Genomic DNA, 27,163 nt, shown 5'->3' on the forward strand with positions numbered 1-27,163 from the left:
ACAAAACAAGTCAGGAATGACCACAGTGTGCTTGGTTCAAATATTCAGAACCCATGCTGATTCTCACAAGTGCATGGATACAAGGCCAAAGAAAGATCCCCTCAGTCCTTTAATCCACAGCCCACTGCACTCTCAGCCAATCAGAAGCTGCTCTGACTGCAGGAGTTCTGCTGATCTAAAAGCAGAAGTGGAGAAGATTAGGACCCCATTCCCTCCTTCTCTATGTGTCGTTTTCTCTCGCCCTCCCCTCATCTCTTCCTCCCTCTGGTGCTGCATCCTTTTCCCTCTGCCCTCTAACCATAGGAAGCCTGCAAACCCCCGCTCACCTTTCTTTTTACCCAACACTTCCTCATTTATTTCTCACTGTGAGGCTGAATTTCTTCCTCGACTCTGGTTTTTCCATCCGCCCCCGAGTCTTTCTTCCTTGTCTTGTCTCAGTCTTTCACTATACTTGTTCTGGACACTTTAACATAGTCCTCCCCTTCACTTTCTTCATCCCCTGCTTGCCTCCTTGCCCCTCTCCAGCTCCATCCTAAATATTTACTCGGTGCTCAGTAAACAAGGTGCGCTCACTAGTTCACGCAAAGGAGATGATTAGAGTCTGATTGAGGGAGGACAGAGGGACAGAAATCAGAGGAGAAACAAAGAGCTTCTTGATCTGGTTCCTGGTTTCGCCTTCTTTGTAAATATAAGCTTGTTTGAGTAGGTTTTAAACGTACTGTGTATCAGAGGGACACATAGTACAAGTTGTAAAGTGGCCTTTATGTTTTGTTTACCATTTATTGTATTATTCCACAATGATCAAAAGTCAGATTCAACCTTGGGTCAGTTTTAAGCTTGGATTCATTTATTCAAAAATCAGACTAAGACAAAAAAAAAAAAAAAACTATCTAGAACTAGAAACAGTCAATAGCAGATTTTTTTCTCTTAAAAAAAGTAAAAAGTAAAAGATGTGAATGTATAGGATAAAAAGGTAATGATAGCTAAGCATTGGCCTGCTTCGGTTAGAACTGATATCAGTGAGCAAATAACAAATTAGAGATTTTTAGATCATTTAGATTCAGTTCACATAGCAACAGGCTTAACTTTTAGCAACATGCCCACCTATCACCTGCCTTCAGATGTTTCAAATGTTTCACTGTTCTGACTCATCGATAATAATAATCATAATAATAATAATGAGTTGTTACTTTGTCTTCAATGCACTTTTTTCATAGATACTTCTGACATCACTGTGTTTTTGAAAAATAGATGAAAAGCTGAAGCTGAAGTGAGCCCATCTTTGAATTCATGGGGTCTGAGTTTCAATGTATATGCACCCTCTCACAGAACTGAGTGGAGGATGTCTTCATGTAGTGCTCACCTAACAACTTCATCTGGCACTGCTGCACCTTCAGGCTTCAGCTCTTCTTAAATGTAAAGAATCTAATGTCTTAGGAGCCTTTGGCACTAAACAGGGATGAGTTACTGAATGGTATGTCAATGTCTTTTTCAGTACCAGTTGTTTAACTGATCAAAGAAAGAGTGTTGCTGTCTAAAAACACTTCCTTCAGGCTGGGAGCATTTTGGGTTTGTGCAAAATTACAGGGGACAAAGACTAAATCTGGATCTGTAATTTATGTGAAGTGTTAGCTCACATGGAGATAAAATACTCCACATTTATTACTCCTTCGAAGAATTAATCGCTTGCTGATTGCTTTAGAGATTACTTGGTCCTTTGTGTTTGCTTTTTCATATCACTGCAATGAAAAAATTCAACTAGTTCAACTAATTACACAGTTCTCTCATGCTTTTTTTCCATCATTGTTCTGTCTTTCCACTTTGTGTTGGGTTTGACATTTTGTAGGCTAAATTCATTGGTTAGTTGGAAATAATAATTTGTAATTTCTTAGTTGCAGTGAAAGGGCAAAAATATCCAAAGAAAGGTTTTTAGTATTTCCAGTTCTAATTCTAGTTCTAATTCTAAATAATGATGAATAAACAAACTGACTTTGGTTGGGAATTAAATAATTGCTTGTTCGTTGTATCCTTTGTGTGCAATCGTCTCAGCTTTGTTGTGAATCAGTGAATTTCTGGGGCATTTGCTGACTTCTGCATGTCACTCACTATGAGAATACGTGTGTTCACATTGTGAAATGTATTCATCTAATACCGTAAACAACCACACAGACAACCACACCTGCCTTTAGATCTGGTTGAATCAGTTTTGTCTGCCAGATTTTAGGTGTGTGTGTGTGTGCGCGTGCGATCATTACCTGCCTGGAATCTTCTCAAACTGTCCTATTACTAAAAATCAAAGCTGTGCCAACACACAGTTTTTTGTCCTGCAGGTGGTTAGAGGGTGGTTGCTTTGATCCAGACCAAGGTATAATGTCAGCTGCTGGACAGATTATTGAATAATTTAATAATAATGCCTCCCCAGTCTGCTGATTTGGATCTTCAGCAACTCCAATCACGCCCCAAACACACCTTCAAGTTGAGGAATTTCCTCTGCATAGCAACAATTTGAAAGGAAAGCACATCATTATCTCTAAGACAAACCTTTCACTCATAGCCTTGGGAGGACCTGCAGGAGATGTTTCAGATGTCTTCCTTTGCGAGAAAGAACATTGAATGAAAACTGGGGTTGACAGACGTGGAAAAAAAGGCTCAATTTGAAAACGGATCACACAACACAAGCAAGTCAGCTGCAGCTGTGAAACTTTGGCAATGGTTAGCAGGAGGCTAAACTATTAGCAACATGGCCACTCATCGCCTGCTGTCATGATAATCTACTGACACAACTCGCATATTTAGATATTTCTGGTAAATGAAGTTAGCAGGCTGATACCTGTCCAGGAGATAAACAAACTGCCCAAACCTCTGAAGGGTGTCACAGATATCCATCTGCACTAAAAAAGGGACATATCCTTGGCCGCCAAACAGTGAAGTGGTTGAGGTGTAATCTGCAGAGAAATTATTCTCCTCCTGTGGGTGGGTGTCTAAAGGACAATCAAGGTAAGATTAAAGAAAGATATAAATTCAGTCAGCCAGTGACAGTCATTATAGTCTTATAATGTCATCATTAGATGGCATTAGAGTGTTCCCTGTCATTCAGCTGCTTAAGAAGAAAATGTGGGGGTTGTCATCAAAAGCATTTGAGTGTTAGCAGCAATCAGGAGAGATTCGTCATAGCAACAAGCAGGTTTTTCAGCTTTAAGCTGTCTTGATGGTGACAGTGAAACATCCCCTGACGATGGTGTCATTGTAAAGCTCACAGACACTCATGCACGCCTGCAGTTCGTTTAGCTAAAGCATTTGACACTTAAGTGCAATGTAATGTAATACAGTTGGGTACCGTGGCCGATACTTTTAGTCATACTGACTGAATTATGACAATACTACCAAGGACCAATTAAACTCAAATCAAACGGTGCCAAATTTCTCTCATTCATGTCATTCTGGAGCTAACATACAACTAACAACAACAACAACTTTGGTTTTGTTAACCCATAACAAAAAGTTGCTATGGGAAGAATGGAGAAGCGTGGAGAAGAAAACGGCCAGTCGAAAGCGATGCCACCTGTGGCACACTTAAGTAAAATAGATGTGGATGAGACGCAATGCAATATTTGTCAGGCAAAATGCAGAGCTGGCAGTGGAACCCATCAAACTTGAGGAAGTCTCTGGTGATGAAGAAAGTATTTTTAAAGGCAGATGACTGTATGGTTTTGGGAGCTTAAGCAAGTGTGCTAGCAAGCATTAATTGTGACATTGAGCTATCCACATCACCAAGTGCACTAAAAAAGTTGGACACACCTTCCTATTCATCTGAATGGGAAAGTGTGTCCAAACTTTTAACTTCACCCTCGCTTCAGAGAGGGTGTTCTCCTCCACTGGGGACTCAGTAAGTGTGGCGCAGGAATGGCCATCACCCGAAAGGGCCAGCCTGCTTTTATTTTGGAAAAGCAATTATCAGACATCACTGTGACAGATTCACAGTAAAGAACGGAAATTAAGTATCGTCAAGTACAGGTAACTGAACACCAGGTACTGGTACCGCTACTGGCATTGGTTCACATGTGAAAGGTATCGAACAATCTTTACTCATTTGATGTGCTTAATGCTAAAAAGGCTCTGCAATTAGACAAATAAGATTGATATCTCCCTCAGAAGGCTTGTAAAACTAATTCAGGAGCGAGCTTTTGATTTGTTTACAAATGCAGGGAGGAGCTGCAGCCTGTGCGAAGCAGGAGGTCTGTCCACTGTAGAGGTGGAGGAGGAAGGCAGGAGCCCATCACACGGGCCACCGCCAGGACACGCTGCCAAGAAAAACTCTGCTGGCAGCCCCAATCCGCTCTGACGGACTGAAATATGTGCTGGCGGCTGACCAGAGCTGCCTAGAATCAGATAAGCCGCCTCTGTTGGGATTGGCTATGAGAGGAAAAAGAAGAGCAAGTAAGGAAGGAGAGACAGAGATGGATGAGAGGGACTGAGGGGATTAGTTTGACATGGGCGGGCTTGATAAGGGAGATACTTCAAAATTTTATTAAAAAAGAATACATTTTAAATCCTTACAAAAGGTTAAAATATCCTTCACTGAATCCCCTTGCCATTTCATGATGGGTCTCAATGACCAATGTCCTGCTACACACCCGCTTCACAACACTCCATCTGATTGCTTTAACCAAATGAGACTTCTTCAACCCAGTGCTACATTTTTGATCAAGATCTTTTATCAGACATTTGCTGTTTTTCCTACCCGCACTTGTCTTGTTTGAAGAAACCCTGTCTACTCTATTTCACATTCAAAAGGCTTTGTTGCCCACAAATGCAGAAAAATTGAAATGCCAAGGAAACATAAGGAATTGATGAGAATCTAGACAAGGAGTATGTTTGAGGCTTTAGAAGAGAATCTACATGCAAGAACCAGATTAATGTGGGTGCAGTGTTAGAAGTAGAAAGATGAAGAGAAAAAGAAATCAGAGTTGGGGCGGAGAATGATGCCTGTCAGCTCAGCTTTGGCTCACTCTTGAATGAGTGAGTGGGTGAATGAATATGGCAAATTTGTTATCATTTGTTTTACTAAAAGATCATACATCACATAAATGACACAACATGGGGATATAAAATTAGAAATGATAAATTATAAAAAAAAAAAAATGAAAAAAGCATGATTTAGGAGACGGCTAAAGGAAAAGTGCAAGTTTAAGAAGTGCTGAAACTCAGTCTGAGACCTTGAGGTGATCTCTCGAGTAGTCAGATTCCTTGGCATGCTATGCCTTGGCCCTGCAGATAGGAGCACATATGTGGACTACAAAGGAAGCAGACGATTTGCTTTTCTTTTCAGCTAAAGTCACAGTGCAATGACCCATCATATAAAAATTTGTTCCCCCATTATCTTTGGACTTCCCAAAGATGTCAAATTTGGTCTCAGTTTGCACCAAGTGACTGTAAAAGGTACAAAAACAAATCATAAAAGTGCCACTTTCAAGTTATTTCATCTTAAAATCATTAAGTTTCCGAAAGTAGACTCCTCTTTACATAAATAAAATAAAAAGAATGATTACTGTCAGTTTGTTCTCAATAGCCTTCCCTGGCTACTTGTTCTCCTGCAACTTTCAAAGTGGATTTGTTGTCACTATCAATACGAGACTGAAATGATTATCATCTTTGATTTTCAATGCTTTAACATTTAGAGGAAAATAGATCATAAAACTGGGAATGGCCACGGTGAAAATGACACTAGTACAGAGCAGGAGGCATCCACCCCTCACTCCCCCTGAGTTCCCCCTTCTCCCCCATCTATGGTTTCTGTGGGTTTTGTAAAAATTGAGATGGTGATGACCAAATTAAATACCTGAGGCTTCTAAAGAGGAGCTCAGAAACCCATGGACCTTCACTTGTCACTTGTCTAAATTCATGCGATTGGTCTTTGTTGCTAAGGTTTTAGGGATCTTCCATGACCTCTGAATAGTTCGATGCTTGAAAGAGCTTTGTGACTCCCTGTTCATAACATTTCTTTTGCATGTTTACATCCTAGTTCATGGTACTCTCACTACAGTGTTCCACATTTGTGTGATATCCTCGTATTTTGTGCTATAGTCAAGATGCTCTTCTGTCTTGGCAACAGGCAAACTGTTGTCTGTGCAGAGAATGTCAGCTGTGAGTCTGGGCCAAACATCGTCTTTATCTGGCACCACGCCTTTCAGGAGTTTTTGTCCTTGAGTAGCAGCTTCCCTTTAGTTTTCCATTCATCTTTGCTTGATAACCCTGTTCACTGAATTTGTTTTCTGAATGACTCTCATTCATTTTAAATGGCTGTTTGTTTCCAATGCAAAGCTTCTTTTTTTTTTATCTCAGTGGTTTAGTATTTGCATATGGTTTTGTTTTTGGATATAGTTGCACTTAAGACAGTCACATTTTGTCGAACGGTGTCGAGTTTGACTTTTAGTGCTGCTAGGCTTATCTTTATGACGCCGGCTGCTTGATTTGTAACATGCATTCAAAATAAAAAATAGCACCGATCTCCACATCATCACTGTGAACAAATGTTTCCAGTTGAGACAACAGTAATTTGTAGGCGAACTGACCTGATCTGGACTGAAAGAGAACTGCTTTATTAAAGCTCAGTGCATGAAACATTCTTTTTAGACTTGCAGGCTCCTCCAAAGCTCTCTCGAGCCCACATCTGTTTTTCAGTCAGTGTCCTCTCTCTGTAGATCTCTCCCTTATCTGTCCATCTTCCCATCCATTGACCTGATGTGATGAGCAGCATTCGGACAGATATATTGGTCCCATTAGGGCTACTTGACTCAGCTGATCCACAGTGAAGGGGAGGCCATTAAATCTGCTGCACACACATCTTCCTAAAGACATAAAACACACACACCCATACACATACACACGCCAGCATAAGCGAGTCAGCCATGCATATAATTTAGTTCTGTTGTTGTCGGTAATTACACAAAATTGATCATTCTTATTATTTCCTGTTGTTATTTAATTGTGTATTGCATTCCGTAGTAGACATTAGATTAATTAGGCCGTGTGCTATGCTTATCCAATATCGCTCTGACTGAAATAATTCATCTCATAATATTTTATTATGTGTAAGTGTCTGGTGGGGCCATGTGCAAGATGTTATGGCAGGAAAATCTTATTTCTACGGAGGGAAAGACCATCTGATCACAGAGACATCTGAGTCTAAGATGTGAGTGGAAGTGTAAGGGGCCGAGTGTCTGAAGTTTCCAGAGCTGTAGTGCTGGTTGTAATCAAAGGAGACTCAGAGGTTTGGATTGAGATTATTTAACTGAAGATATCCACAACCAATCTCATAGCAGGACAGACGAAAGTTTGGGTCTGCTTGTCCAAAAAGAATATTTCATCCAAGCAACTTAAATGAAGGTTTTCTTCTTTGCTCCAGAGCAGGTTGGTGCACCAAAGGATTGCTGTTATCTCCACTGAAAACCTTTGCTCACAGAGATCTGTACATTGGTCTGTTTTCATCTTGGACTAATCCTGTATGTCTACATGCCTATATAACGGTGTTAAAGTAGCTGGGCTACATAAAAAAATAAATAAATAAAATAAACGTGAACCAATGTACAGTGGAACCAACCTTTGGAAATATGCACCTTTAACCCACAGAACAGCACTTTGGCTTTGAGTGCTCACACATCAACACACATGCAAACAGGTAAAACAAAGAAATTCTCAAGATAAGATCCTCAGTCTTTCTATCACTATGAAAAAGATCACCCAAGACAGATTGAGGCATTTTTATACATCCATGGGGACTTGTACTGGGGTACTTTAGTTGTGTCTTGGTACTTCTGATTTTACATCAAAATACTATTTTTAAAAAGGTTAACAAGCTTCATCATATTTGCATGCAAGCATATGCAACATTTAACATTTAAAAAAAACAAAGTACAGATTTGTCCCCTGAAACAGTTTGTTGTGACATGAGTACTTGTGTGGCCCGTAAATTTCAAATCTCAACACAGAAAGGCTTCTAACACAATCGTCTCTGTGATTGCTAAAATTCCATTGGCTCAGTTATCAAAATCCATTTGGGTTATTTGATTCTATTTGATCAATTGATCAATCAGCTCCTACGGTCAGTGACTGACCTCTTCACTGTTTGTGGGAGAGTGAGAGACTCAAGAGATACTGGAGAAGATGATGAGAATGGCAGGTGTGTGTGTGTGTGTGTTTGTGTGTGTGAGACACTGTGTGCGTTTGTGTGTGGGAATGAGCTGTGGAATCCAAGTGGGAATTCTTTAGCTCCAATGATAAAAGCCCATCAGTGAGGGCCAGTATGTGTGTGAGCAAAAATGTATCCAGCAGCACTTAGGAGGATGAATAGTGAATGTCTGGGCTGGGCAGGGGTGGTATTTAGGAATGGTGTTAGATAGATGAGTCAGAGATTGTGTGTTTTAGATTGTGGCCTCAGCCGGAAGTGGCACTTTCTGGTTTGTGGACATAGTGGCAGGAGTAGAAATGTTTTAGGCAAGTTTTAAATGAATTTCCAAGTGAGTTGTCCAAACATGTAACGTCTGTATCATCCAGTTTCAGGACCCTCTGTGAACAACAACTGTTGATGAGAGAACCATTGAAATGGAAGCAGGAAATGTGCGTTGTACATCATTAGCAGCGTAATCTAACACGATCTGGAATTACACTTCAGGGTTCTTACCTTTCTCTTGACTTGGATGACATCTTAAGCATGTTCATCACACAAACCCTCCTTTGTCTCTTAAAGCTGGGAACGTTGGGAAATGCAGTCAGATGGAGGGAAAGCAGTGCAGCAGAGTTCAGTCCTTTTAAAAGGATTCCTGAAATGCAGCAGACAGCACATAGTTAAGGTTAGGTCTGTGTGCGTGCGTGCCAGCCTCAGAGGAATGCAGTGGTAGAGAGAAGGCTGAGCTGAATCTGTGTGATAAGGGAGATCAAAGTGCTCAGAGACTTTGTCAGCCTTCCCAGCATGCTCCCTGCTGATCCACCTGATACCATGAGCAGGTCTCACCTACTGTGTGAATGTAAGGGTTTGTGTGTCTGTATGTGTGTGAGAAAGCGACAGAGAGAGAGAGATTGCAAGAGTGAGTGGAGTATATTTATTTGCATACATTTTGCATGGCTTTCAATTTGTGTGCCTGAACAGTTCTGGATGAACGTGTATTTATTTAGCCTACGCAGCGACGGTTTGCTTATGTCTGCATGTGTGTGTTTGTCTGCAGGAGTCTGCACTTGTTAATGTCACAATCTCCACCTCTCCAGATAAACTGAATTATTTATTGAAATGTTGAGGAGCAGTGCTTTTCTCCCCTTGTTGGTGGAGGCCATAAATCTGCTGACGCCCAGCCACGAACAGCAGACAGCTTCAGTCTTCTTGGCTGTGTGCAGGTGTCAGGACTGTAATGACTCTCAGGATGTTTCTCCGGTGGATCTGTGCCAGATTTTACTGGCTGTTCTTTTCTTTGAAATAGAAAAAACTTTTCTTTTTTTTTCTTTTGTACATGTCCTTGTCTTTTTATTATAGGTCTTGGTTCTATGTTGATTCTGTGATAGTATCAGAGTGCTGAGTCCACGTTCTGCGCTCAGAAACTGAACACCTTAAAATGCCTTAAAACAAGCTGTCAAGACTTTGCGGCTCACTGAGACTCGCTCATCTGAAATCTGAAATCTGCTACATTTCTATTAGATAACTGAGAAAACAGTGAGCATCAGAAAGTCTCTCTTCTGATTGTCTCCGCTAAAACTAAACTGAGAAGGTAATTTGGTTCTTTGAACCTCATATATATCTTCCTACGGATATCAACAAATAGAAAATCAAAAGAAGAGTAAAATGTGTGACCTAAAAAAGAAAAAACAAAAAAAAGTGAAGATGGAGTGGACATGAGATTTCTGCACTGTGTTGAAATGTGACAGAAGCTTTGACGAAACACAAAGATGGCAGAGAATCTCAGGCACATTTCATGTGTCTGTAAATAGATTTTCATACCACACTGATCTAAAGTGACACCTGCGGCGGCATTGAAGAAGTAAGGATAGGGAGGATTTGAGCTGGGAGCAGAAATGCATTTTATGGTAAAATGAGCCAAATGACCAGTCTGGTCATGTAATTTAGGCAGATAGAGTTCATGAGAAGGTAAAGAGAGTTAAGGGTTGAGGCTGATCAAGCGAGATAGTCCTGTTGACTTATGTTTGTGTGTGAGTGTGTGTGTGTATGTTTCTGTCTGAATAATGTAATATCCATGCAGGGGTATGTGGGTCAGTGGGGCTTTTTTGCTTCCCGAGAGACCAGAGCCACACCCCAGCACACATACTCAATTAATTTGGTCACTGAGGGCCGACTCGTCTGCCTGTCTGCCTCGCTGGTTTACTCAACACGTGACGTCATACATTTTTCATTACGTCTGCAGTGCTCAATATTTCATATCTGCTATTGACAGGCGGGCTGAGAGTACACTATAAGGAGTTACTGCTCCCTCTTCTCGTTCTCCTCTGCTTCCCTCACTGCCCTCCCCCTTTCCTCCATCTCTCTCTGGGCTTTAATTTAATTAGCTCTGTCTGCAGATGACAAAGGACCAGTCATCTGGGCTCTGCTTAGCTAGTGAGTAGCTGCACTTAGAGCGGATATGAAGTTAAGGAGGAATGCGCTGTGCTGGGCCGAGTTTGGTGCTACTCTCTGCGTATCAGGATGAGAAGGTGGGAGGGACCTGGGAGGACTTGTGGGATCCAGATCAGGCTCAGGCCCTCATCCATTTTAAGTCCAATCCTAAGCCAGTGGTCACAGAGCAGCTGTGACTGTAAATTCATCACTGTGTTGTAGTGATATTATGTATGATTGACATCAGTTTACTGGTGAGTTTGTTTACTTTATTTCATTCTTAAGTATTGAAAAACTGACACAGCACAAGATAATGGATCGTGTAATTGCTCAAAGTTTGAGATCAAGATTTCTGGTTTCTGTTTTGTTACAGTGTTTATGTAACTCAATGTAAATATGACAGTCACTCAATTTGTTCCATCTGACATGACTGTTGTCTATCCATGTTTGTTCACAGTGCTCCCCACCTGCTCACCGCTGGATTTCCACTGCGACAACGGCAAATGTATCCGTCGCTCCTGGGTGTGTGATGGAGACAACGACTGTGAGGATGACTCTGATGAACAGGACTGTCGTAAGTGTCCCTGATCGCTCTTGTCATTATAATCAGTGAAGGGCAGTTGCATCGATGTGTGCCATCACACTCAAAATCACACACGCACTCGACCTGCTCTGCCAGGCTCAGGGGGGATGAGTAATTAAAGTGGACAGATGTTAGAAGCAGCCATGTGCAATGAGGTGTTTGTTTTCAGTCTAAAGAAGCTTCATGCACTCACTCACACACACACACTCATTCTCTCTCTCACTCTGTGAGAGGTCAGCACTCCTACCTTCACCACATAAGGCATTCTCTGACCTTTGCCCTCAGTTTATTTTGTTCTGTTTTGATTTGTGAAAGTGTGTGTGTGTGTGTGTGTGTGTGTGTGTGTGTGCGTGCATCATTGTGTATGTGAGTGAGTGCATGTGTATATATTTGCACATTTGTGCGTGTTTGAGTTCATTCCAAAATATCCCTCAGCTGCCTGTCGGGCAGAACGAGGCCTTTAGTGAAGTGAGGCCAGTGTCTATTCCTGCACTCATATTTATCTAGCTCTACATTTCTTCCTGGTGGGTAGCTCAGTTTGAGTGTTTTTGTGTGTGCTCCTGTATTTCTGTCTTTGTGAGATTTATTTTAAGATCGACATCTTGCTTTTGGAAAGCGAGTCAGTTCTTCACCTCATTATAGATATATTTAAGCAGTCAATGCTGCATTCATGCAACATTGGCAGATTGTGGAGAACAGGAAGGCTTCTCGTCATTCTGACTTTGGAGCATTCATGCATTACTCCCAAGGTTGTCAGGCCTTTGAACTGTTTGTGGAAAATGTATTTCTCTCATTCATCTGAATTCTCCCAGTCTGGCAGTGTGCTGCGGGCCTACTAACATGGTTGAGTGAAGAGTTCTTCAACCAAGCCTATCTCAACTTCTGCAAAAAGACAGTGTCATTTGGCAAGCGGTTACTTTGACCAGTCAAATACACTTATGTGCCCATTCCTCAATAAGTTTTAAATGTACGTTTATGTATCTCTGCTGCAATAAAACCAACTTTCCAGAGGCACAGAAGTGATGTCAGTCTGTGAGCATTATTGACTCCTGAGCAGCATATTGGCGTCTAATTAGCCTTTAAATGCATTTATTTGCTACTTGTGATGGACTCCCCCATTCTCACCTAAATAAAACGCAAAAGAAGTTCCCTGAAACACTGAGGCTACACAAGGCTATTGAGGGCTAGCAGCACCTAGCACTGCCACCCCATTCAAATAGTCCAAATTAGCTTCTTTTCGGCAGTTTGTCAATATACAAATGTTTATAAAGCGGTTGATGTTAATATAAATATCTGAGATGAATGTAGTTTTAGTATTGCTGTGCTTTTTACAGAAAGCCTCTTTGATTGACTGTTGGCTGTTGGCTTTAAAGTACATGGGCCAATGTCACTTTAAGGCCTGGAGTCAGTTCAGGTTGAGCTTCAGGGCTGAGGCTGTGTGGTGATGGTGTTCTGAATCAGTGAACGCATAGGCCCCTTTTAGCCTTTGTATTTAGCCGTAGTGACTGAGGAGGCTCCATGTGCACAGCCTGATCCGTGTGACTTTGCACTGCAGGTCTGTCATTCCTTCATACTGCCGGTGTCAGCTTAATGATTCACTTTAATCACTTTAATCAGACTTAACCAGACAAACTCTGTGTCTGGACAGAATTAGCTACAGGGGGTGAAATGTTCTGGCTGGAGACAACACATGGCAGCATCAGACAGTCAGTGTCCTGTCAGTGCGGGGCTATTCAATTAAAATTCAGAGAGACATAATTTCCACAACCAAAGGTCCAGAATGCCAGCTGTTCCAACATGACATCACTGGCTTTGACGTTTCCCAAAAGTCTCAGCCATTTTTATAACAGTCTCAACACATTGTAACAGCTGAAGAGTTTAACACCTTGTTGTCCCCCTTTTTTTCCCTCATCTATCTCACTTTGTACACTCACTTCTCAGAACAATAAATAAATAATAATACATTTTATTTCTCTGTGCCACTCAGAGACAGCTTAATACACACAAAATAGAAAGCATGATGCAGAAACAAACCAAACTGGATAAAATATGATTGCATTGAACATTAGAGTTGGTGTATCTACAGATTGGAAGAGAGTCAATTAAACAACTGTTTTGTGGAAAAGTGGCTGTGGCTCCTGAGATGGAGTGGATCATCTATTAGAGATTAGATTCCAGGCTCCTCCAGTCTGAATGTTGAAGTGTCCTTGGACGAGATATTGAACCCTAAATTTTGACGGACAACAGTGTGGGTTTGCATGGCAGAAGCTATGTGAGCTGTATAACTGTGTGTGAGAATTGGTGAATGTGGCCTCCATTGTAAAGCACTTTGAGTGGTTGATAGAACTAAAAAAGGAAAAGGAAATTCCCTGAGTCAAGGGTCTAAAGGTTGCGGTGAGATTAATAGATGATGAAGATGTAATTGATCTCACTGACCAACTCGTGTCACAGTCATTGTCTATGTAAAGTCAAGTGAGCAGTGAGATAAAGGCTGAAGAACAGAAAGTAAAAATGGCTAAACCAGAATTGCTCAGTCTAGATGTTATAATTCTCAATCATGTATTGGTGACTGGCCAAGGTCAAATTAGGATCCAGATAGAGAAAACTCTGTGTTGGTGGACTTTGTTTTACATATAGCTAAAAATAAAGTGGCTTCTAAAACCCATCCACTAATATTTAACATTTTTGCTTAACCAACTTCAGCGTTTTAGCATCTTGTTGATTGTTGATTAAATCAAGCTGACAAAAGGCTCATTGTTAGGAGAGTTGGAGGTGGAGTGGTTGATGTCACCATCCATGTTCACTGACAGTGATCGTCTTTCACGTGTGGTTCTGCCTCATGTACTTTGCATGGGCAGCAGTCACAGGCTGCTCGAGCTCTTTGTCCTGTGAATGATTGTCCCTGTCTGTCTGCCATCCAGTGTTTTCTGCTTCTCTTTTGTTGACCCACATACTCTTATCAGCAGCCAGATGCTGAATTACTTCCTGATGCTGGCTATGAATTTTTCAACTTCATGCCCAGTAAATTTTGCTCTGTCTCCTGTTCCCAAAACTACTTATTATTTCATGCTTCTGTCTTTTCCTGATTCTTTCACCCTGGAATGCCGTCCACCTCCCAATATATTTTGTTTCTCCGTGCTGCCATGCAGCGGTGTTTTATTTCATTATTTAGAGTCAGGGAGACAATCCTCCATGCTCGGCTGGAGCTGAAGTAGTTGTCAAGATTTCTGGAAAACATGGAGACAGAGGTGTGTCTTGCTGTGTTTGTGTGTCTGTGTATGTTTAAGCACGAGATATTCTGAAGTTTTGATGACATTTCATCGAAAAATCTAAACCCCCCCCCCCCCCCCCCCCCCCCCAACAAACACACACACACACACACACACAGACAAGGCGGCTTGGTAATGACTCTCAGTGCCCTTTTGCCCTTTGACGTTTGGCTTCTATATGAATGATGAGCGTCTTGAGGGCTTGTTGACCTCTGACCTCCTTCTGTTTACCTCACTGGTAGGAGAAGAGAGAGAGCAAGGGAAAGAATCAATTATTTTTTGGTGTTGAATAAATTAGTGCATTTGTCCACGGTCCAGGTAAAATTAAATTCTTGTCTGGACCGTCTATTTTAAATCCTTTTCTTCTCTTTCTGGGGGGAGGGGTGAATGGGTGAGGGTGAGGTCAGCTGAGGTTTACTGGTCAACAGAGACTGATCAATCAGTAAGCTTCAAATTGAGGCCCTCTCATTTAGTTATAACACACATATTGTATCACTATTGCTGAGAAACAAACATTTGTAATTGCAAAAATCCTGATGTTAATGCTATTTTACAATAATAAAGACTTTATAAACTCTTATACCATCATAAATATTTATGGGTTTGTGTGAAAAAAAAAAATTAAAATACTTCTGTTATTGAATTCCGGTATAGATATTACTTTAAGTTATCCCTTAAAATTGCAACAGTAGCCTCTCTGCTGCTCCTGATGATGATCACAGACCTTTGCACAGAGACTCTTCTCTTTGGTTCACATCTCCATATCTGTGAAAAACAAAGTCTTTGGATTATTTTAGTGTTGTCCATGGTGTTCAGCTCATACACGCACACAGACCCTGGAGCCTCACGTCCTGTCACTCATCTCAGTAGCGCAGAGAGTCGGTGGTAGTCTTAACTCAAGCTGTCATGCTGCAACACAGCTGAGGGGGGGAAAAAAGTCTCTCCAATATCATGAAAACTTTGTCTATTCTACACTGTGGGCTTCCCTCTGTTTCTGTCTCACCTTATCTCTCTGTGTTTGTCTCAGCTGTCAAACACTCACACATGACAAGTGATAAATTATAGATTACCTCCTGCCAGGGGCCATCCATCATTGCTTCTCCTTGACGAAGCAGCTTACGTGGCCCCCAGGCGAGGGAGGTGCGGCTCTGCCATCGATTGCGGCTGTAATAGTAGAGGACAGTGTTTTGAAAATGCACTCAGCCTTTTATCATTGCTGCTGAGATTAAAAGGAGCAAGGTGGAGGAGTTCTTTGGATAATCAAAAGCGTTTGAAACACTGTCAATGTCACCTGGGGGAGTGATGCATGGCGTCTGTCTCTTGTTTCAGGGTTAACTGTCTGGTAAAACAACATTTTGTTACCTATGGCAACCAAAAGATTACATTCAGAACAGCAGGTTCAATAAATTAAACAGGTCCTTTATTCCCCATGGATTGGGGTTAAAGGAAAAGGTGAAAACATACAGCTCTGAAACTTACAATTAATAGTTTTCAAAGTCACTACCCAGAGCAAAAACGAAAACAGAAGCTGCTGCAGACACTTCAAACTGCTAATAGCTATTTTTAAAACAGAAGTTTATAAAATGACTGATACATGCATTGAAAATCTTAATTAAATAAAGTCTTATATATTTTAACAGACTAAACAACATCTTGGTGTTAGGAGCAAACAATGAGCTGACGCTACTTTAGCCTAAACAAGCTAACAGTAGCCTCAAAGGAGCTAATACTGATAGCTAAACTGATATAAGCCAAAACAAACTAACATTAGCCTTAAGAAAGCTAATGTGGGCCTTATCAACCTTACATTAGCCTCAAATATTAACATAAGGAAGCCAGTATTAGCCTAAACAAACTAACAATAGTCGTGATGAAGCTAATATTAGCCTAAAATACGCAAGCAGGAGCCTAAGGAAGCTAGCAATTTGTATGGAACAATAATACAATAGTTTACAAATGTTGCAGTTTCCAAACATTACTTACAGTTCAGGGCGTGGACATTTTGACATCATGGATGAAGGGTTATTATGCACTAATGCAATAATGTGTAAAAAAGAAAGAAAAACAACTACCATTTTCTTTTTCCAATCATAGCATCAACTAAGTTTTGTTTCTCGTGACATCATGTCTAGTCAAATATGTCCGAATTAGATTATGTCCAGGTCGAGGTAAAGACAAGATGAGCAGCAGTGTTTTGGGTAAATTAGGAAGCAGCATGGAGATGAGAAATGTACTCATCGGTCATCGGTCCACGCTGACCATAACCTCTGTGCTCACAGAGGGATGGATTGCAAGTTTTTATTTTTGCAGTTACAGTTAAGGTGGGCTAGGGTTACTCGCTGCATCACGTGACTGCATCCCACAGCACTGCACCAACCCCAGCGACCTGTCTAAGCCCCACAGCACCCCCTACCTGTGTGGCAACCTCCCTACACCCTTTCCAACACCCAAGATCACGTCTAATTTATATCCTTCCACACTGCAGGTTAAGAAAAACAAAGGTTTAAATCCAGCAATTATGAAACAACGAAATGTAAACATATTTCAAACTGTTAATAACCCCTGTAGGTCATTCACTCATTCCTCAGGTCCCCCTCTTCTGTTCCTCAATCAATCTCCACTATAATCACTGCTCGTATTCCCCGTCAGCATTTTAGACTGAGTGGTGTTAATAGAGACAACATGGTGCATATCACGCGTTTGTCATTCACCTGTTCCTCTACTGCCCCGCCTCAAGAGGTCACGCCTTACTACAGCGCCCCCTATTATCCACTCCAGTGTCCAGCTGGGACGCTCGCTAATCCAGGTAACATGGGTCAATGGGGACATTCACATGGAAACCTGGAGATCGCAAAACATTTCAACACTGGTCTCTTTCAAACTGTCCTGTATTCCAGAATTATTTGGGACCCACACACAAAACCGAAAGGTCTCCTCTGAGGTCATCTGAACATTCATAGCGTAAAGTTAAAAACGGAACATTTTGAAAGACTTGCTTACCGGCTCTTCTCTGTCTGTCTGAAACATGGCATGGCTTGCTCAAGGAATTGGATACAAAGAAAGAATATATAGTTCTTGGTGACTTTAATTTAAACTGTACTGAAAAAGCAACTAGAAAGAGACAAAAAGCATTTACAAACCAATTTGAACTGCCACAACAAATAGACGGACCCACAAGAATAACAAATGTCTCCAAAACACAAATTGATCTCATCTTCAGTAATAAGCCTGAGAGAATCGCTAAATCTTATAATCTTCTCACAGGCTTGTTAGATCACAATATGGCACTTGTTGCAAGGAAATTAACAAAAAACAGGTTCAACTACCGACAAGAGACAATTAAATATCATCATGGAATAAGGAAACAAGACATGAATGCACTTGAGGAAGAATTAAGCCAAGCTGATTGGAGGGATGTTTTACTCACAGATGATATAGAGGCCTCCTGTGAGTCCTTTATAGGTACATATAGGTATGTATAGGTATATATATATATATATATTTAAAAACTGATGCTGTAACGTACCCTGCTTTAATGATCACCTGTGGCACCTGATGAAAACACTTGATTCTGCTCTGAAAGTAGCACTGAAGTCTAAATGAATTACATTTTTATAAGACTTAATAATAAAGTAGTGAATGAATTAAGGAAAGCAAAGGCAAACTTTTTTATGGACATTATCAAAGAAGCCAAGGGAAATAGTAAAATGATATGGAGGAATATAAATAAACTAATAAAGAAAGACAGCAAACAAAATCAGGTAAAGGGGCATGAACTGAAAAGATGTAGCAGCACCAGATTTTACTAAACCAATTTTTAAGATAACTAAAGTTCCTGTGAGTGAAGTTTGCAAACACTAACTAACACTTTAAAGTCCTCAATGGCAAAAGATGCATTTAAGTGGGATTCAACATTAAAAAAAAAAAAACAGTATTCACTCCCTCAGCACACCCATTACACATCTAGTTAATTTGTTTATAAAACAGTCAGGTTTCCCAGCTGCAGGGAAGGCTGTAGTTGTGGTTTCCATTTTTAAGGCAGGTGAACCAACTGATATAGCAAATTATAGGCCCATTAGTATTTTGCCTGTGGCATCAAAGAATGCAGAAAAAATAACTGAACAACTAACAAATTTTCTAAATTCTGAACATGGCCTCCTACATCCCATGCAATTCAGCTTTAGAAAAAACCATTCAACTGAAATGGCAATCTGCTATTTTATTGAAAAAATTAATTCAAAACTAGAAAGTGGGAGTGCTGTAGGAGCAGTTTTCTTAGATTTGAAAAAATCATTCAACACAGTAAATCATAATGTTCTTCTTTCAAAGTTGTCAAATTTTAACTTTTCTGATGATGTAATGAAATTGATGGAATCCTATCTCACGATGAGAAGATGCACCAGAGTTGGGAATAAGACGTCTCCATTCATTGACTGTTCTGTTGGTGTACCGCAAGGCTCAATTTTAGGCCCTTTGCTCTTTAGTTTATATGTGAATGATCTACAACTTGCATGTCCTGAAGTTGGAACTCAAATATACGCGGATGACACAGTTATCCTTGCACATGGAAGAGACAGACATGAAGTAGCAGCCAAATTATCATCAGCGATGGCCAAATTTTCCACCTGGCTCTCAGAGTCTTGCCTGACATCAGTACATCAGTAAAACTGCATGTATGTACTTTTACGTAAGAAAAAATGGAAACCAGTCGGATATATTTGTAAATGGGGAAAAGATCCAGGCTGTGTCACATTTCACATATTTGGGTATTATTGTTGACTCACAGCTGTCTTTTAAGAATCACATAAAGCAGGTGTGTAACACTGTTAAGCTGAATGTAAGAAATTTTAGGCACATTTGAAATCAGCTCCCCTTAGATGCTGCCAAACTATATATGCACTCAATGATCTTTTCACACATTGCATATTGCATCAGTTGCAGTGCAGTACAGCAGAGACATACTGAGTTTGGCAAGTCAGAATTTTCTGTCAAAGAAACTAACTATTGGAACTCAATGCCCAATGAGATAAGAGAGATCAGCACCTTTACTGGTTTTAAATTCAAGATAAATGGCTTGGATCAGCTCAATCATGCACTCATCAACCATAAATTAATTAGCTCACAATGCACTGGTTTGTAATCATGTCATGTTTTACTCAGTGTATTGTTGTCATTTTAATGTTGCTGCTGCTGTTGTGTTTTAAGTGTAACTTCGTAATAAACATCATCATATGGGTTTTGTTATTTGCTTTGGAAAAGTGCTGATAATTATTACTAGCGGAAGTGTTCCCCCCTGATAGCCCAGCAACTGTGAAGATACCCTTCCTCCCCACTGTGCTGTCAGTCACAGGCCTTTTGTGCACAAATCAAACCGCAGGAGTCTTTGAGCGCTATACCTGCAGCCATGGGAGAGTTCAGCACGTATATGGAGAGAAAATTCTTTATTTCTTCTCCTCAGCTCTTTGCTCTGAGTCTCACACAAAAGGCCAAAGTTTTTCGGATGCCAGCACGGTTAAAGATCTGAAGTCCTCTTGCACAATATCTGCTCTTTGGTTTGGTTGTGTCCTCAGTATGTGTCCTCTGAAACCTTTCTCTTTCCTCTTTGCAGCCCCCAGGGAGTGTGAGGAGGATGAATTTCACTGCCAGAACGGCTACTGTATTCGCAGCCTGTGGCACTGTGACGGTGACAACGACTGCGGGGACAACAGTGATGAACAGTGTGGTGGGTACACATGTTTAGGTGCACAGGAACACCCGCATGCAAGCACATAATTCATTAATTCCTGCTATCTTTCAAATACAACCCCTTTGTTTACTGTACCAGACATGCGTAAATGTTCGGACAAGGAGTTTCGTTGCACAGACGGGAGCTGTATCGCTGAGCACTGGTACTGTGATGGAGACACGGACTGCAAGGATGGATCAGATGAAGAAAACTGCCGTAAGTCATTCTGAGTGTGTCTCCAAACATGAGGAAGGGGAGGATCCCTTACCCTAACAGCACATAAAAACCATCAAACAGAAAAGTGTTTTTTCAGAATCTAGGTCAGAGAAATGCGGATGCGGAAATGACTCCCCCCCCCAACATAGGTGTATGGAAAAAAGCAGTCTTGTGGCTCCTATAGCAACCTGGAAAAAATCCTTTTTAATGCATTTAATGCATGACTTGGTTGAATATTTTTGCCATTTGCAGGCATCATACTTTAACAAACTCCTCCAATAAATATATATTCAGTACACATTCGTGAATTGCTACCCAGCACAGCAGCATAGTGGTTAGCGCTGTTGCAAGTTCAGTTCCCGGCCTGGGGCCTTTCTGTGTGGAGATCGCATGTTCTCCCTGCATCTGTGTGGGTTTCCTCCCACTGTCCATAAACATCATGTTTGGTGGTTGTTGGTCTCTGTCTGTCTCTGAGTGTTGGCCCTGTGATGGACTGGTGACCTGTCCAGGGTTGCCAGTCCATCTCGCCCACTGTGAGCTGGGATTGACTCCAGCACCCCCTGCAGCCCAGAAATGGAGAAGATGAATGAATGAATTGCTACCCTTTTTAACATTTGTTTGGGGTTGTGGTAAATTAGGCAACCATTTTCCAGTCTGCCCCAAAATTACGTTATGGCGCAGCTATTTTGATTTACTTAAAGTTTTCACTTGTGGTGTGTTCAATGTCAGATTAGTGTGCCAATTTAAGTCTGCTTTAACTGGCCTACACCCCCAACATCTGCAAGAGTGTGAGCCTTGTTCAACACTGCTTGTAGGTCTAATTTTATTTTGTTATACTGTGTTTTGTTGTTATTGTTGTTATTATTGTTTTTTTTTTTTTAAAGACGAGAGTTAAGTACTTCAAACAGAGAACTTATCTGTGGCAGCAGAGTAGCAGAATGAAAACAAAACAAAACAAAATCCATTAATCATAGCAGGCATTTGTCCTTGCATCCATTATAATTAAATGCAAAGTCAAAAGCTGAAATAAATTATTCTAAATAGGAAAGTCAACAGAGTTGGCCAAAGTCAAGTCCAGTCTCCAATCATAAAATGTTCAGGCTGCATTCTTACAATTGAGAGATCACAGAATAGCCAGTCTACAACAGAGCATGCAGATGTGCATGTTTTTAACTTCCCTGTCTCTTTTTAAGTATAATCTCTGACTGTCTTCACAGTCAAAGCCTCAAAGAGCTTTAAACAGCCAACTGCTGCATCGTAACTTCCAGCATCAGTATCTGTTTAAAGTGTCTGTTCCTCTGTGTGCAGCCTCAGATGTGATGACGGCTACCTGCAGCGTGGAAGAGTTTCAGTGTGCATACGGACGATGCATCCTGGACATCTACCACTGTGATGGAGATGACGACTGTGGAGACTGGTCGGATGAGTCAGACTGTTGTAAGTTTCACCGTCGGCATAAGAAAGACCCGACTCAGACTTCAGGTGTTCCTCAAAGGGAATCATATTCCCCGCAGGACACTAATGCACAGTTGTGTCCTTTAACCTTTACAAAAAATAAAAAATAAAAATTTTTATTAATAATTCAAAACCCTTAAAATACTTAATCTTGCAGAAGCTCTAAAAACAAAACAAAACACATTGTTACAGTGGAGTGGCTGATCCAGCCCATCCTGCTGGTAAAGCTCATAGTCAGCTGTTATTACCTGCTTAGACTGATACTCACACACACATCCACACACTTACAAATACACAGAAAATCACACACTCTTTCAGGCTCTGGCAACTCACCAAGTCCTCACTGAACAGTGTCTTATGCAGGAGAGTAATGGGAAGCTCCTCTGAGAGGTCACTGCTTTTTCACAACACTAGTTAAGAGTTCCCTTTCTCTATCCCTTCTTCTCCACGTCCCTCTCTGGCATCGCAGTGTATCCCAGTGGCAGTACACTACATGTTCCAAAATACCAACATGTCTTGTAGATAGCTGTAGTAAACTGTACAAGTTCAACTGGAGTTATAAAAGTATGTCATGGTAACATCTGAAGAGGAAGTCCAGGTTTAGGTATGAGTCGGAATTTTTGGTGGTTGCACCAACTGAGCATGTGGACATGACACTTAAACCTAGTGGATGAGAAAGGTCTGAAAGAAATTTGATGTTTGACACATAAGCTTGCAAATTACTTGATGATTGAGTTTTTTTGTGCATCCAGCAGCCCAAAAACGCCAAAATCACTCCACAGTGATGTTAAGTCATGGGGAAAGTAAGCCATCACTTACATTTGAGCAGCTGGATTACGACCAAACCTGGTCAAATGACATTCACAGTCTTTAAGAAGCAGTGCAGTTGAGAATTATTGAAGATTTAGGTGCTTTAAGAGCTATTTCCAGTCTCCACTGGCTAACAACTGTACTGCATTTTAACACTTAGTGTGGATTTCACATGTTAATGCTCGATGGCAGGTTGAGCTCAGCTCTGAAAATAGCTGCTGTTTGCAGATGGCTGCCAAACAGCATCCGTCAGAGCTGGAAAACGTTCAGTCTATTACATCTTTTCAATCACAGCACATACACACACAGAGTAAGGACATGAACCCGATGAACACAAACTATCATGTTTTGCTCTCCTTACTCTGGAGACACTGTCTGCTGTTGACAAATCTCCTAGCATCTCCCCACTCCTCTCATCTCTGGCTTCTCACATGTTTGTTTCTTTTGCTCATTGTACATGACAGCCCACCGCATCTCTCCCACACACATACACACATTTCTAAGTACTCACACTCATAGTGATTTCTCCGTTCAATGCCTTCAACTGCAGTACGATAAGCACAGCTCCAAGTTTTTATTGCATGGTTTGGTAATCTGTAAGGTAAAGTTAGACGTCTGAGCTGCTCGGTCTTGTTTCTCTTTCTTCTCTTCCCACTGGCAGGTTTCTTCATTGCTGCTTCGCTTCTCAAGTATTGAGCATTTTTCTGAAAGTTGAGCAGTTGACTGACCTTAAAAATGCATAAAATAACTGTGTAGAGATTATGTTGCATAAAATGTCAGATCATAATTCTCAGACACACATAGCCAAGTTGTATGTTTGTGTCTATAAAAGTGTGAAATCACTTGAAGTGATGGAATTGCCGAAAGAAATGAAATGAAAGGAAACCCCAAAACCAATAATGTAATTTATTCATTATCAATTTTTTTTACCGGTATCTGTCCAAAATGGGAATAACAGCATAAGTCATAGAAAATGAAGTTTTAAGCTAAAAGTCCGAAGATGTGTTTTCTGAAACATAGAGATAGTTTGTGGACATACATTCACACACAAACACACACACAGAAGGAGGCATTCCTCGGAGGCATAAGACAGCCCATCCTCAGACAGCATTCCTTGGCATCGACTCTCCGGAGACATGAAGGGCGCTTTGTTAGAGAAGCCTCCTTCGCTCTCTCTCACTTGCTCTCGCTCTCCTTCCCAACTCGCTGCCTTCTCTGTTATGTGAATACTGACACACACACACACACGCACACACACTTTGTTGCAAATAGTGGTACTGCTTTCGGGCACATAGCAGAAAAAGATGAAAGGGCATAGTTGGTTGGTTTATGAGTGTGTGTGTGTGTGTGTGTGTGTGTGTGTGTGTGTGAGACAGGGAGAGAGAGAGAAGAAGGAAGGGTGGATGAATCATTTGAGTGTGGTTGTGGCGTCAGTGTGTTCATCGACATCCCACAGTGATTCTTACAGCCTATAAACCTGCCTCTCTCTCTCTGTCTCTCTCTCTCTCTCTCTCTCTCTCTCTCTCTCTCTCTCTCTCTGCGGGTAAGCCACCTGCTGTTTTGATCGTCTCTTCTCTCGACCTGTTGATAAATCTGTACAGGGATGCTTGAAGCTCTACACCATCACTTTTTTTCCCTCGCCTTTCTTCCCCCTGCATTCCCTCTCTTGTCATTTTGTTCTTCCCTTTTCTCACACTCACTGTAGCTTCGATGGAAGCCGACTCGTGCTGTCAGGAGGAAACATGTCAAAGAAACACACACACACACACACACACACACACACCCAAGTGTACGATCACAGACACTCAGAATTTAAGATGCTTATGTTTGATTCAGCTTTAATCTTCTCATCCACCTCCGACTTCATCTGCTGCCAGAGCCCCGCTTTGATCTGATCACATGTAGAGATGTGGTGGGAGATTTAAAGGTGGGTTAGCTGTGATCGCTCATCACAGAAGATCATAAAGCAATCAAAATAAACATGATCAATGGTATATACTTTTTTCCTGTGGGCAGAAATCATAGGATCTTACTAGTCATCTTCAGCAGATTCTTTTGTGACCAATGTTTTAGCTGTCAATTTGGGCCCAGACTTATTTTTCTGATTGATCATTTTGTTTACAATCGTTTCATGTGTTCTTTATCCCATATTTTGAGGAAGATATTCAATTTACAGTTAAATGAAATAAAAAAAAGCAGCAGATGATGAATCTGTTTGAATCTGTTTGATTACTGTTTGATTAATTGATTAATCAAGTAATGATTTCACCATTGCAGCATAGGGGTTAGTGCTGTTGCCTCACAACAAGAAGGTCGTGAGTTAGATTCCCAGGCCTGGGGCCTTTCTGTGTGGAGTTTGCATGTTCTCCCCCTGCTCCCTGCACGTTCAGGTCAACTGGGGACTCTAAATTGTCTGTAGATCTGAGTGTGAGTGGTTGTTGGTCTCTGTCTGTCTCTGTGTGTTGGCCCTGTGATGGACTGGTGATGGACCCTGCCCTCGCCCAATATGAGCCAGGAATGGCTTCATTTCACCGATGAGTACTGGACAAACTGAAGAACCTGTTTCAATTTACACAATGCTGCACGATTTAAATATTACGGGTGTGCCAAAAATCGATTCGTATAAGAATTACAATTGTCATTTACGATTACGATTCAGAATGTTCAAAAATCGATTAACAAAAAAACTAAAACAAAACAACAACAAAAACAACAAACAAATCTGCAGGCTGTCTGCCTCCATTTTATATGCGGGACATCCCGACGTCACCACGGAGCCGGTTCTGGAACATACACATGCACAGTCGACACCAAAACAAGGAGGGAACTACAACCTGAGCTTCAACCTGCCCCGTCCTTGTTGAAGGCAAAGATTTGGGCTCATTTTGGTTTTTACCTAGAGCCCTATAAAATCTGTTTTATTGTTTCCCAAATTTTGTTTTAATTTTTCCCATATTCCCATATATTTTTGGGAATTCAACAATGAAACATATGTTCCACAACTTTGGTGGAAATACCGAATCCTTTTTAATTTCTTCTATCCCCATGCTCTTTGGTTTTCCACCGATTACTGACATCCCCGCGCCTTTTTATTACAGAGCGACAGCGTTAACCACTTCGCCACCATGCTGCTCAGGTCACCACATACATTTACATCAAGTCACCAATTATCTTAGACATGTTCAAGTGCCCCCACTGGGAATCGAACTGCACCCACTACACTGAAGTCACCACATTCATTCATTGATTTATTTATTTATTCATTCATTCATCCACGGGTTGGCGGGCGTGCATTATTAGTGACTCCCTCGGAGCATTTTCCCAACAGATATGTTCCTTTTAAGTCTGGGAAAAAACAAAAACAAAAAACTTTTGTAAAGTGTCGGCCAGTTCTGTTATTCCAAGTTTATAACGAATTCCGTTTTTAATGTCTAATTCCGTGATTGTGGATTTTATAGGGCCCTATTTATGGAATGCCCGGGAAGACTGAGCTTAACATGAGCTTCACGGTGTGCAAGGTTTGCAAAATTAGGAACCCATGTTTAACTGCACTATTTTCTTTCATAAAGAGACACTTTTATTTCTGTTACTTAAGCAATATGTGATATTTCTTTAATACAACAATTCCATCTCAGCATGGATAAATGTTTCAAACTTAATAAATGTGAAAAAGACACTTTAATGTCTCCATTTGTCATTCTGTCTTGCAAAGCAGACTGGACCAGATCATGAGGATCCTTTGCACACCTATAGATTGAAGCAGAAATCATTATGAATTAAAATGTTTTGAATTGAATCGTAGCCCCAACAATTGGAATCGAATTGAATTGTGAGATAGTAAAAGATTCCCACCCCTACTAAATAAGAAAACAAGTAAACCAAATATTAATTTATTACAATTTATTTGTATTGAATTTATGTATTTTGTATTGAGTATTGAAGAAGCAGTCAGAAGGACTTTTATGAGACGACTTTTTTCCCCCATGTAAAAGCAATGAAGATGCAGCTGCAATGTAATAGACTGCTTTGTTTCTCTTTTCTCCACTAACAATTTGTGTGTATGTGTGTGCGTGTGCGTTTGCATGCAGCCTCCCACCAGCCCTGCAGATCAGTGGAATTCATGTGCAGCAGTGGGATGTGCATTAATGCTGGCTGGAGGTGTGATGGCGAGTATGACTGTGACGACCAATCAGACGAGAAGAACTGCAGTGAGTATCTGCTGAGAAAGTTGCATGATACTCCTGTTTATCAGTAAACGTGTGTTCACTTTTTCTGCTCTGTTGACGTGGCTGTTCATGTCAGTTTCAGTGTTTTATTTGATTTCATATGCATCAATAGAATTATGTAACGTGTGTGTGTCTGTCCTGCAGCTACGTCCATGTGCATGGCTGACCAATTCCGCTGTGGAACTGGGCGCTGCGTCCGGTTGTCATGGAGATGTGACGGCGAGGATGACTGCACGGATCGCAGCGATGAAGAGGGCTGTGAGAAGACCGGTACAACTGTGTTTG

At 41.0% G+C, this 27,163-nt stretch overlaps 1 protein-coding gene across 6 annotated transcripts in view; it reads left to right on the forward strand.

Annotated features, from left to right (window-relative positions):
- lrp4 (low density lipoprotein receptor-related protein 4) overlaps positions 1–27,163 on the forward strand; it is a 113,442-nt gene that overhangs the window by 61,294 nt on the left and 24,985 nt on the right. For all 6 annotated transcript variants that reach the window (XM_029497691.1, XM_029497692.1, XM_029497693.1 and 3 more), the window contains exons 3-8: positions 11,052–11,168; positions 20,055–20,168; positions 20,271–20,387; positions 21,696–21,824; positions 26,741–26,860; positions 27,023–27,148. In XM_029497691.1, the coding sequence (XP_029353551.1) occupies positions 11,052–11,168; positions 20,055–20,168; positions 20,271–20,387; positions 21,696–21,824; positions 26,741–26,860; positions 27,023–27,148 (723 nt within the window). The remainder of the gene's footprint in view (positions 1–11,051; positions 11,169–20,054; positions 20,169–20,270; positions 20,388–21,695; positions 21,825–26,740; positions 26,861–27,022; positions 27,149–27,163) is intronic.

The sequence above is a fragment of the Echeneis naucrates genome, chromosome 3, assembly GCF_900963305.1.
Source record: "Echeneis naucrates chromosome 3, fEcheNa1.1, whole genome shotgun sequence".
Lineage (NCBI taxonomy): Eukaryota > Metazoa > Chordata > Actinopteri > Carangiformes > Echeneidae > Echeneis > Echeneis naucrates.